Source organism: Fukomys damarensis, unplaced genomic scaffold (genome assembly GCF_012274545.1).
Source record: "Fukomys damarensis isolate Sample0158 unplaced genomic scaffold, DMR_v1.0_HiC HiC_scaffold_118, whole genome shotgun sequence".
NCBI classification, from domain to species: domain Eukaryota; kingdom Metazoa; phylum Chordata; class Mammalia; order Rodentia; family Bathyergidae; genus Fukomys; species Fukomys damarensis.
Genome location: NW_022901030.1, coordinates 287,697 through 300,069, shown reverse-complemented (window position 1 = coordinate 300,069; position 12,373 = coordinate 287,697). Strand labels below are relative to the sequence as shown.

At 38.1% G+C, this 12,373-nt stretch overlaps 2 protein-coding genes across 2 annotated transcripts; both read right to left on the bottom strand.

Annotated features, from left to right (window-relative positions):
* Positions 1-1,295: 1,295 nt before the first annotated feature.
* Positions 1,296-2,228, bottom strand: LOC104856712 (olfactory receptor 5W2). The gene has a single exon (XM_010616218.2). The coding sequence runs from the start codon at positions 2,223-2,225 to the stop codon at positions 1,296-1,298; it is 930 nt and encodes a 309-aa protein (XP_010614520.1). The 5' UTR covers positions 2,226-2,228.
* Positions 2,229-9,749: 7,521 nt separating this feature from the next.
* LOC104856789 (olfactory receptor 5W2) lies at positions 9,750-11,741 on the bottom strand. Its single transcript, XM_010616285.1, has 2 exons — positions 11,726-11,741; positions 9,750-10,693 (listed from the first exon to the last, which is right to left on the bottom strand). The coding sequence occupies exons 1-2, from the start codon at positions 11,739-11,741 to the stop codon at positions 9,750-9,752; spliced, it is 960 nt and encodes a 319-aa protein (XP_010614587.1).
* Between the last annotated feature and the right edge of the window lie 632 nt (positions 11,742-12,373).

Sequence of the window (12,373 nt, the reverse complement as noted above, 5' to 3'; positions counted from 1 at the left end):
CATTTTATTTTTAATTGACACAACATTGCAAAAGCTGCAGCATGTTAATAGCCATAAATTCACTAAATAATAATCAAGAGAGTATACGAGCATATCTGTTACATCAAACATGTATTCTTTTTTTTCAAACATTTATTCTTAATTGAGAAACACTCAAAATTATTTCTTATACTACTTTACAATGGACAACACGTCACGATTGACTGAATTACCCTTCTGTGAAACAGGGCACCAGGATTTACTCCTGTAGTTCATCTATTGCTGAACAGAAAAAGAAAATACATTCACAGAAGGATGTAACTTGAGCACAAGGTTTCGACATGTCAAACAGACATTTCCTAAAATAAGACATGCAGATTGCCAACAAGTATGTGAAAAAAATACTCAACTCATCAGGATTTAGTTCTTAATCCTTCCAGCTTGGACATCTTCCTCTAAGAAGCTGTTTTTCCAATGTGAAGTAAGAAGAAAAGGTCTAAAGGTGTAGGGGAAATGGGAGGGAAGAGAAAGAAGGAAGAAAACATATGAGAAGAAAAAATGGAACAAAGTCTTTGTGAAAAGGGGAGGTGGGGGGGTGAAGGGAGGGCGGAGCAGCGTGAGAACCAAAATCTGTCAGGTAAGGGTACAAGATCCCAATGATGAATGTAACTGTGCTGTGTACCTAAACAGTACCAATAAACTCAATGAGGAAAAATAAACAAACACAAAGCTGTTTTTCTGTGCACCTCAGTGTCGCTACTTCTGGTTTTCATTTAAAATCCTTTGTCATCATTTGCTCTTCAGTGTGATGACTGAATGGTTGATCTGAAAAAGCAATTCCCACTTCACAGATTCTTTTCTTACTTGCAGTCTGGATTTAGACATTTTGCGTGTACCAAGAGCACTTGCTTTGTACATGATATCATTTGATACTTTATTATGAATTAATTATTTATCACAAATCCTTTGTATACTACAAAAAAGCACACCTCACATACTAGGGACTCAATACTTTGAAATGACTAGATCAATTCATGAAAGATTCACCAAACAAATGAGACTATGGCTTGGTAGGATGGAGACTAGAAAGATTTCCAAAATTAAAGATTGGCATTTTAAAATTCAAGATAGATAATGAAGTACAGTATATTTAGAAAACCATCAACTATTGGTATGTAGTACTTTACCTAAGTATAAATTATGGTAAATTACTATACAATAAACCACTTTAAATTATATGACTTGGGAGAAAACAACATGAGTGTACATTTGTTTCTGTATCAGTATGTAGGTATTTGGAGGATAACCTTATTTACTTAAAATAATTTTCTTTTCAGTTTTTTCATGGCCTCTTTCACGTCCTTGTTCCGTAGGCTGTAGATCAGGGGGTTCAGCGTGGGAATCACCAGGGTGTAAAACAGTGAGGTCATTTTGTCCTGGTCTAGGGAGTAGGCAGAACTGGGCCGGAAGTACATGAAGAGCATGGTGCCCTGGAAAACGGAAGCCGCAGCGAGGTGGGAGGCGCAGGTGGAGAAAGCTTTGAACCTCCCCTCCGCAGAGCGGATCTTTAAGACGGATAAGATGATGTAGCAATAGGAGATGAGGACTCCTGAGATGGTGCTCAGTTCAATGAAACCAAATATAGTGAAAATGACCAGCTCATTGACCTGTGTGTCTGAACAAGATATTAAGAGGAGAGGAGGGACATCACAGAAGAAATGATTGATCTCATTTGACCCGCAGAAACACAAGCGGAATGTCAGTGTGGTGTGGATCAGAGCATCTGTCAGCCCCACCAGGTAAACCCCAGCCAGGAGCTGGCAGCACAGCCTGCTGGACATGTGGGCTGTGTACAGCAGGGGGCTGCTGATGGCCTTGTATCGGTCGAAGGCCATCACGGCCAGCAGCACACACTCAGCATCTGTAAAGACACAGAAGATGAAGAATTGCAGAGCACAGCCTATGAAGGGAATTGATCTGTTCTCGGCAAGTAGGTCCACCAGCATCTTGGGGCCAACTGCATTGGAGTAGCAGAGGTCGGAGAAGGACAGGTGGCTGAGGAAAACATACATGGGTGTGTGAAGCCGGGAATCCACTCTGATTAAAATGATCATTCCAAGATTTGCGAAGAGAATAATGAGATAAACAAACAGAAATACCATGAATAGAGTTACTTCCATTTCAGAATTATTGGTAATTCCCAAGAGAAAGAATTCAGATAGCAGTGAACAATTAGCAAAATCCATTCTTCTTTGCTCTTGTTTTAAACTGGGAAAAAATTATCAAGAGAGTGATAGGTTAGGTGTTGATTTTTCTGCATATCCAAAAATGTTATTTTGAAGCAAGCTATCATATTTTCCCCTAAATTGTTTTATTTATTGCCAGAAACTGACAAGGCAAGTGCTGCTATTAAAAGCATTATCATATTAAGAAGTTGAACAATCTTGATTTTGAATTTATACATAATCATGCAGATGTGTGACTAGACCTTGTTCTTTCTCATCACTTCTTTGGTAGTAGTGCAGTAGATTGGAACAAACTCACAGCTGTTTACCATATTCCAAGTGTTATAAAATGAATGCCAGTGAGACGTATAATCTGGAAACATAAGAGCACATATCTCAAGTCCATTTGTTTCATTGTTCAAATAACAACTGACATTAGCACTGACAATGACCTGCATAGAAAATTTATGTCAAATGAAAGCTCTTACTGTACCATTTTGGCTTATGTACTGTGTATCAAAAAATGAAACGAGTACTGTTCTGTCACTCATCATGAATGTTTTGCCTGAATTTTAATAACCCTTTTACAGCTCACTTAATACCAAATTTCAGGTCTCTTAAAAGCCAAAGAGACATAATGAAAACAAGTAGGAAAAATAGGTTATAATAAGTACACTTGGTTACCATTAATTTTTTCTTGAGTTTCCTCATTACAATGAAAATGGAAGGAGACATAGTAAAAGTTTTCTAGATCAATGGGATTCTATTTCTTGTATTTGTGATCACATTTATGTGTGCAAGGAGTTATGTGTCTGTTCATGTATCTACCTTTTGATTTAATACTGGAATGTGTAGCACGACTTATGACTCGTTCCTTTTATATGTAAATAGTACACTATAGTATGTGACCTAAGGGAACTCGAATGTGTATACTTATATGTTTGCAGTGTATTCTTTTGTATTATTATATGAAAAAAGTAATAACAAGCTTAAATTTGCATACAACATATCACAGAGTGATTCTGAAAAGAAATGGATTACTTCAGAATCTTGATTAAAATATGAATAAATGAAACCTTTCTGGTCATAAATTAATTGATTTAATCATTAATAGCCTTACAAAGAATTAATACACGAAAATCAATAAGCTCTCTTCATTAGCTTTTGAACTCAGTGAACAATAAAATATGTTTACTCACGATTTTGTCACTAATCATCATTGGTTTCCAAAGCTTTTATAACCGTTTCGTATAACTCACCAGATTCCAAAAAATAAATCATTTCAAAGGGAAAACATGGGATTCAGAGAAGTAGAAGCAACAGGACCACAAGACACTTATTTGCTGTGGCTTTTAGAATTGATCTTTTTCAGTACACAGAACGAGGGAGGAGGGACAGGAAATGATTCTGAGATAGGTGGGCTTTTGCTTCTTGTGTTTCTGTTTAACTTTCTGCACATGCTTTGGGGAGTAGGATTGTTTGCGTGTGTCTGCATGTTCATGTATGTAGGCGGGTGGTCAAATCTTATTTTTTTTAGACTGCAGACTGACATTTTCACACAATGATTTGTGCAATGTGCTCTCCATTATTTGAATACCACTAAAACACATTTTCAATTTTACTCTTCTACATCATTTGCAGTGGGATATTTTTTAAACAAATGCCTTATGTATGAGCCTGGGTTAAAGTATGAATGAATAAAAACTTCAAAATTCTTATGCAAATGACAAATGCATTTGGTCAGCTTAACTCATAAAATAAAAAGCTCTATCTGGGCCATCAGACGATAGAGTATGGGGAAGCCGGGAAGTAAATGCAAATTCATTCATTTCGACAATATTTGAGACCTCAGTTGTACAAAGAAATTTGGTTCTTTAAACCATTCAGATACCTACCTGATAGGAGTGAATCTTTCCACCCTTTTCTCTGGTATTGGAGCAAGACGTAGATGATACTTGTTTTTGCATAGTGCCTGTTGGATAATTCTTGTAATCCTCTGCCTTCACACTTTTATTCCGTGCAGGTGACTAATTAGATCCTTGGTTCAATATTCTCCCCTGAGAATCCTGCAAGAATGCAGCAAAGGCTGAACCTCTAATCCGTGATGCTCAGCAGCCCGTCCATCACTATCAAGGACGGTCTAAGCCTTTTACACACCACTGTTCCTGCTTACCGTGGCTACACTCTCTTCTCTTGAAATGAGAGGCCTAAGGACACAAATATCCCCCACACATTGATTTTCCTGTGCTTTTGATTTTTCATACTGTCTCTTTCATTTTGGAAACCCTTTTCTTCAGGGTGGAGACAGGGTGATCATGCCTTTTCTCATTAATTTTTGTCCATTTATCTATCCTATCTGCATGTCAAACATCATCATTTTTTCCCTCATTGAGTTTATTGGTACATTTTAGGTATACAGTACAGTTACATTCATCATTGGGATCTTGCACCTTTACATGATAGGTCTTGGTTCTCATTTTTCCCCCTTGGCTCAGCGTTGCCACCATCTGCCTTCTCATTTCAATTATTTTATGGCTTTAGAATTTTCACAGCCCCTTGTATTCTCCTTCTAAAATTGTTTCTAGAATATATATGTGATTCTACTTCTTTATGGTCAATAGCACAGATAATTGCAAGAATAAAAAATTAGTAAACTGTATTGTTCAATATATTCACATTTTTAGGCTAGTGGCTGTTCAACAAAAAGTAGCCATAAACAAGTTCAGGGGTCTGTTTCTGCTAACAGAATTTACAACAGTGATTGGGTATTTAAAATCTATGTTTGGATAATTATTTTAAGAAGAAGCCAAATTTATTCACTTAAAATAACTTTATGTTCTCTTATTTAGTGTAGCTCTTAGATAATGGAGAGATATTAAAATTGTGAAGTTCATGTGTAATATTTTCTTTTCCTTGCTGTTACTCGTGAATATTTTACTCTCCCTCAGTATCGCCTCACTATCCTATTCTCTGAACTTATAGAACTTCTACATGGATCAGAGAAACAAGCTCTTCCTTTACATTCTCCTGATCAAAAAAAGTCTGCATTCTTTCTTATGACATTGCATTTTCAACAATTCTTCATTTGTTGTAAGAGAAAATGTTATGGTTTAAAATATACATACTGTAGATATCTTACCAAATGTCAGAGATTTTACAAGTATTATTTATCTATATGTATATCATCATATATTTTGCAGATTATATCATGCTGTCACAACTGACTTCACTCAAAAGATTTCCAAATGAGATCCATAAGTAATCAATAAGCTTCAGGAATCTCAGGGGCAGAATATTTGATTCCAAGCCATGTGGTTTTAATCAGCTTCCCAGTGCAGTGTGATAGAACAAATGCTTCCCTTTGTGAAAGATATTCTCTTGGCTGCTATCATGAATGTTGTAGGGTATTTTGACTAAATTCTCAAAAATATTGAGTCATGGAGTTAGAAGTTTATGGCGAGGTGGCCCACGTCCATCTCTGCATCAAACCGAGGTCTTACCAGAATTGGAATGCAAAAAGGAACAATAGGAAAGACTGCCAGATTGACTGCCTAAATTGTTTCAAATGTTTATCTGCATGCATCAATACTATTACAATTAATTTGGAAGATCTGCTGATGTCCTGGAGATTGGGCAGCTGAACATCTTTGAAGGGCGCTGTCTGTAATGACCATGTTCTAAAACCGTGGTCCCCAAACTTTTAGTACCAGGGACTGATTTCATGGAAGACAATTTTTTCTGGCTAGTAGGGGTGGTGGAATCTTTAAAATGACTCAAGAACGTTTTATCTTTTGTTCACTTTTTTCTATTATTACTGTTACACTGTACGGTACAATCAGTGGGAGCTCCTAACCCGGGTTGGTGTTCCTGCAACTGGAAGGGCCCCTCTGAGAGTGATGGGAGAGAGTGACACCTTAAGTTTGTTGCTTGCGTTCAGTCTATCTCAGTACTTTTATGAAAATCTCAAGATATTCCACATTGATTTTAATCTAGAATGTATGGAACTTAACAGTGCATCAGATGTCCATTCTTTTTTGGCCAGTCCCATTCGCTAGGACAAAATCAACTATGCACTAATGGGTTGTACATCATTCCTTCCCAATTTGAAGGTCACTTATGGTTGGAAATTAATGCTCAGCTCTTGAAAGCTGAAATAGCTTATCATGTACCAGTTTGACAGTAGAAGGCCCTGGCTTAGTCTGTTTCAAAATAACTGCTAATGCTGAACATGTCAGAAATGCCAATATGCATTTGTTGTCTCTGTAATTCCAGTTTGGCTTTGAATGCAACTGCTTTTCTACCAACTTGAACACAGTTGTCACCCTCCTCCGCTGTGACAGATTCTGTTCGCTGAGCTGCTGAACATCTCATTGATGAGCAAGTTTGGGGAACTTTTCTGTGTCCCTGAAATGTACTTTCAGTGGTTTTAGAAAGCCATCTCATTTCTGTATATATGATGGCTTTTCTGAATTCGTCTTCTCACAGAAACAAGTGAATTCTAATGTGGTTGGTAATTTTAATCACATCCTGTCCAATATTTTTAATCTCATGTAACATTTTTCAGCCAGCCAGGATTTCTCTAGATGAGTTAGTGTAGACTCACATTCGGAAGCTACCTCTGTGACCTGAGCAGTGAATCAGCCCTTCTTTCTAGGGAAACACAGATAAGGTCTGAACAAATCAGTTTTACTACATGTGATGATTCAAAGATGTAAGTAGCTCTGTAGTGGTGGTGCCGGTGGCAGGAAAAGAACATGTATATCCTCACACGCACCCTTGTGAAGAATATCACACACACATGCACACACACACATCCCACACTGACTATTTGATCTCTGACAATTTTGCTATACAACATCCCCTCTCTCATATTGCATCAACTTGTCTCATTATTGGGGTAAACTAAAAGGAAAACATGTAATGGGTTGAACCGCAGCCTTTTCTAAAAGTTCACAGCAAGTATCCTCATTAGCACACAGGGCTAAGCCTTCACCGACGCTAAAGGGTTCTCAGCTTTAGAAATGTGATTAGCAACCAGGAGCTGTGCGCTCTGTGCGGACACCTTTGATGAAGTGCTTGGCCTTCAATTATTGCTTCGGATCATTGTGTCTGATTTTTTTTTTGCTTTTGGAAAACTACACAGTCTTTGTCTTTTCATGCAGATGCTTGGTCTCCACGTGGCAATGCCTTTTTGAACATGTGATGGGCTGCTTTGGGTACCCAGTTGGCACACACTACACAAAGCAGGCTCGCGAGATGCCAGTCACTTGTTGCAGTGAACAGGTAATGTAAGCAGAAGAGTTGGTATTTTCTTTGGAAGAAGCTCTTCCCCTCAGAGTCTTCAGTCTCATTCTTGAGTCTCTCTCACTTTTCAAAGCAACTTTCAAGTGTTACTTGTTTTTAACTCGTTTCAGGTGGGGTGAACTTGTGGGCTCAGAAAATCTGAACAGCATGCAGCCTGGGAAAGAGGCACTGGTAGCAGTTGGGACACTGGGGGCCACAGGGAGGCTAACCAAGGTTTGCCTTCTGGCTTAGGCCGGCAGTAGATACAGCTGCACTACTGAGTATGTCAGTTCATTTGCACTACAAATTTTGTCACCAGATTCAGTGTCTGCATGAGTCTCTCTCTCTCTCTCTCTCTCTCTCTCTCTCATTTTAATTGTTGTACTGTGGACTGAAGTCTGCCTCCACATTAACCTATATCCCTAGCACTTATTCATTTATTTATTCATTCATTTATTTAGACACAGCTTCTTACTAAGTCCCTACGTTGTTCAGGCTGGGCCCATATTGCAACCCTCCTGCTTCAGCCTCACAGTGTGCTGGGATTATAGGTGTGCACCATCGCACTAGGCTTCCTGCGCTTTTCTTGTATTCTGAGATGTTTTTTTACACTGAAATATGGCACACTGATAGTTACGGCTGGAATACAAATCCTAACATCAGCTTCTATGATTGTAATGGACATTTAAGAATTTTTTTTTTGTCTCTTCTGCAGGAGCTTGAGTTTATGGAATATAAGTGTTTGGACAAAAAGTAAACTCAATGCCTGACTCATCAACAAAAGAGTTCAGAGAAAGATGGCAAAAGAAACTATCAAGGCCATACACAGATGGACTCTGTGTATTCTCCTGAAATTAATACGCATGTCTTTGTATATTCATCACCTTTACACACAGGCATTTTAATACTTTCTTCAAGGTAATGGTATCTGTGCAGGTGGGCTGCCCTTCTGTGCCTGTTCCTCACCATCACACCCTCAGACAGTTTTGCGTTATCACCATATGATAAGCACTTAAAAATGTTGCATTGTCTTTTGTTTTATTTTTTCTCTTTCTCCCCAAACACAAGGTGTATCTTTTGTATAACAGAGATTAAATGGTCAGTCGCAGGGGGTGGAGCTTACATGCTCATATAAGATAATAACTTAAGAAAAATGTAACATTGAATGATGAAAGAGGGTGATGGTGGGGAACAATGAAAAGAAACAAGTAACCAGGAAAGGAATGGGAAAGAAAATTTAATAAATAAACAAGAAGGAGATAGAGGCAATTACGTCTGTAATGTCAGCACTCAGATGTGCTTCATCTGGGCCTTTTCATTGCCATCATGTGATAATGAACTCTACCAGGATGTACAAGATAAATACAGGAATCTAACGCTGGCAAAGGAGGGGTGGAGAGGAAGAATGGAGGTGCGTTATGCTTACGCCAACTCCCCACAGTGGATGTAACCATTACCTACTGCAAACATGTACTAATGCAAATTAAAAATAATAAAAATCAAAGAACTGTAAAAGAGTAAAAGTAATAAAGATATGTTACATCCTCATGAGTTCGTCATTATGTACTGTAAACGTGTTTAATGAAGATACATTTTAAGCAATTAAATATAAGCTACTTTTTTCATGCTAACCTCATTAAATTTCTTCGGTTTTCAAACATCATGAAACAGTGCAGCTCATGCTTTCTCTAATTGTGAAACCATCCACCTAAAATCCATATTTTTCCCCAAAATGCTGATTTTCAGTTCTGAGACTATTTCCATCCAGGGAAGACTTTCTCCAGAGCACCGGATTTGGACATTTTTCTCTGGATCTTATCTGACATTTTCTTTATTTCAGTATCATTTAGAATCTTCCTGTGGATTACTTGAGTGTTCAGTTTAGGGAAAGTCTGTTCCTCCCCACGAAAATATAAAATGTGCCAGAAATATGCGCCTGTAATGGCATCTAAAACACAAAGCAAAAAGACAATTGGTAAAAATTACCATACGTGACTGTAAGCTAAGTTAAATGAAAGAGAATGAAAGAGAATGAAAAATGGCGCAGCTGAGAGAATCGAGAAAATGTTCCACAAATTAATTGAAAGCAAAGACTGAAGCGTGACAAGTTTGGAGACCTGCAACATTGTCTTAGAATTAGGTGTTAGTACAAAGGCTGGTCTCAGTAAATTTAACTGCCTATGTAATTTGCTCTGGACCAGGCGGATAATTTTTCAAGACAACCAGCATTATATGTGTTACACGTACATATAATACAATTACTTAAAGCCATTTTTTGTTTCTCAGCTTCTGCAGGGCCTCCTTCACGTCCTTGTTCCGTAGGCTGTAGATCAGGGGGTTCAGCGTGGGAATGACCAGGGTGTAAAACAGTGAGGTCATTTTGTCCTGGTCTAGGGAGTAGGAAGAACTGGGCCCGAAGTACATGAAGAGCGTGGTGCCCTGGAAAACGGAAACCGCAGCGAGGTGGGAGGTGCAGGTGGAGAAAGCTTTGAACCTCCCTTCCGCAGAGCGGATCTTTAAGACGGATAAGATGATGTAGCAATAGGAGATGAGGACTCCTGAGATGGTGCTCAGTTCAGTGAATCCAAATATAGTGAAAATGATTAGCTCATTGACCTGTGTGTCTGAACAAGATATTAAGAGGAGAGGAGGGATGTCACAGAAGAAATGATTGATCTCATTAGACCCACAAAAACACAAACGCATTGTAAGTGTGGTGTGGATCAGAGCATCTGTCAGCCCCACCAGGTAAACCCCAGCCAGGAGCTGGCAGTACAGCCTGCTGGACATGTGGGCTGGGTACAGCAGGGGGCTGCTGATGGCCTTGTACCGCTCGAAGGCCATCACGGCCAGCAGCACACACTCAGCATCTGTAAAAACACAGAAGGTGAACAACTGCAGAGCACAGCCTATGAAGGGAATTGATCTGTTCTCAGCAAGTAGGTCCAGCAGCATCTTAGGGCCAACTGCATTGGAGTAGCAGAGGTCGGAGAAGGACAGGTGGCTGAGGAAAACATACATGGGTGTGTGAAGCCGGGAATCCACTCTGATTAAAATGATCATTCCAAGATTGGTCAGCAGAATAACAAGATAAACTACTAGAAGTGACAAAAATAGAACTACTTTCATTTCAGAATTATTGGTAATTCCCAAGAGAAGGAATTCTGGTAATGAGGAACAATTTCCACTGTTCATTCTTCTTCGTTCTTATTAGAAACTGTTGGAAAAATCAGCAGTGCAAAGATAGGTTAATGATTGAATTTTCTACATATACAACAATATGACGTAGCCAGAACATGCTTTGTTTTTATAAATTGTTTTCTTTACAATAATAAACAACCAAAGGACAGGCCACTATGAGGCTCCTACTCTGCCGCATAGAATGAAAAGCATGGAAATAATGTTAAGTGAAGTAAGTAAAAAAAAAAAAAAAAAAAGCTAAATATTGCATGCTTTCTCTATACAGAAACCCTTAATATAATTAAAGAGCAAAATACTAGCTAGATAACAGGAAGTAGGGAGGCAGACTTTGCTAAGCCAAGGAGGGGATCAAGAGATGGAGAGAGGTGAGGATAGGTGAGGGGAAGGGTACAGAAAGAATTAAGATGGTTACATAAGGATGCCAAACCCCTTGTAAAAATGTACTGCAAGCATGCACTAAATCAAATAAAAATGTAATAAAAATGATGGTTTGTCAAGAATAAAAAGAGCACTTTTTCCCTTTTCTCACATTTTTTCCTTTCCCTTCTTTCCTTTCCCATAGCCCTCCTGCTGCCCTTTCCTCTTTGTCCCTGGTTTTCTATGGTTCATATCACCCTTTTTCTGTTTCATCCAACTCTGCAAATAAATCCACTGAAAAGGCAAACAGATATGATAAAAATAAGTGGGGACAGGAATTTATAATAATTAAACTGGCTTGTCACTGGCTTTTAATTTAACTTTTTCATTAAAACAATGGGAAAGAAATAGAAAATTCTTAGATACTCCAGCTTCTATTTCATATGTTTATAATATTATTTATGTACATATATGGTTGAAATTTCCAGTATGTGTTCTTATATATAAACATTGGAAAAGGGGATACAGTCCTTATTTCTTCTAGGTATTATTATTATGGTAAGGAAGTGAATTTGCACAAATGTTTATATGTTACCTGTTAACTCTCATTATTTAAATAAAACCAGAACAAATTTAAATTTGCATGTATAGCTTCCATAGTGATTTTTGCAAGAGTGGACTAATATAAATCTGCATTAAAATAAGATTAAGTAAAACCTTTACAATTCCTATACAAATGAGAAATGGAATCTGTCACATTCACACAGGTCTAACAAGAATATACCCCAGTGCATTAGGATACAGCTTATTTAACTGAGTAACCAGCTAGCAAATCATTCAAATACATGTTCCTCATGACTTGATTTCTCCACTCGAGAAAGAAAGCAGAGTTCTAATTTTCCCTTGTTATTTAAACATGGCCATTCGTAAACCCACCTGGTATGAGAATCTCCTGTCCCTTTCTCTTCTGCCTGAACAATATGTAGATTGTATTTATTTTCCCCTGAGACTACTGGGACTTAAATCTTGGAAGCCTCTCCTGTGGTTCTTTTGTGCTATTCCAACATAATTAATTGAATTCCCGGGTCAGGACAATATTTTCCTCTGGGATTCCTGCAATAATATTCATAGGGCTGAACTTTTCTTTCTTTACCCTCATCAGGAAATTGATAAGTATCTGGACCTTTCTAGGTTTTTTAACCCTCTGATTCAAGGTATTATAACTTCACACCTTCATTGAGTGAAATCGCACATCAAATGAAACTGAAATACATCCTGTACTTAACAATTCCCACGTCCTTTCCTTGTTCATCCTGACTTGTCCATTA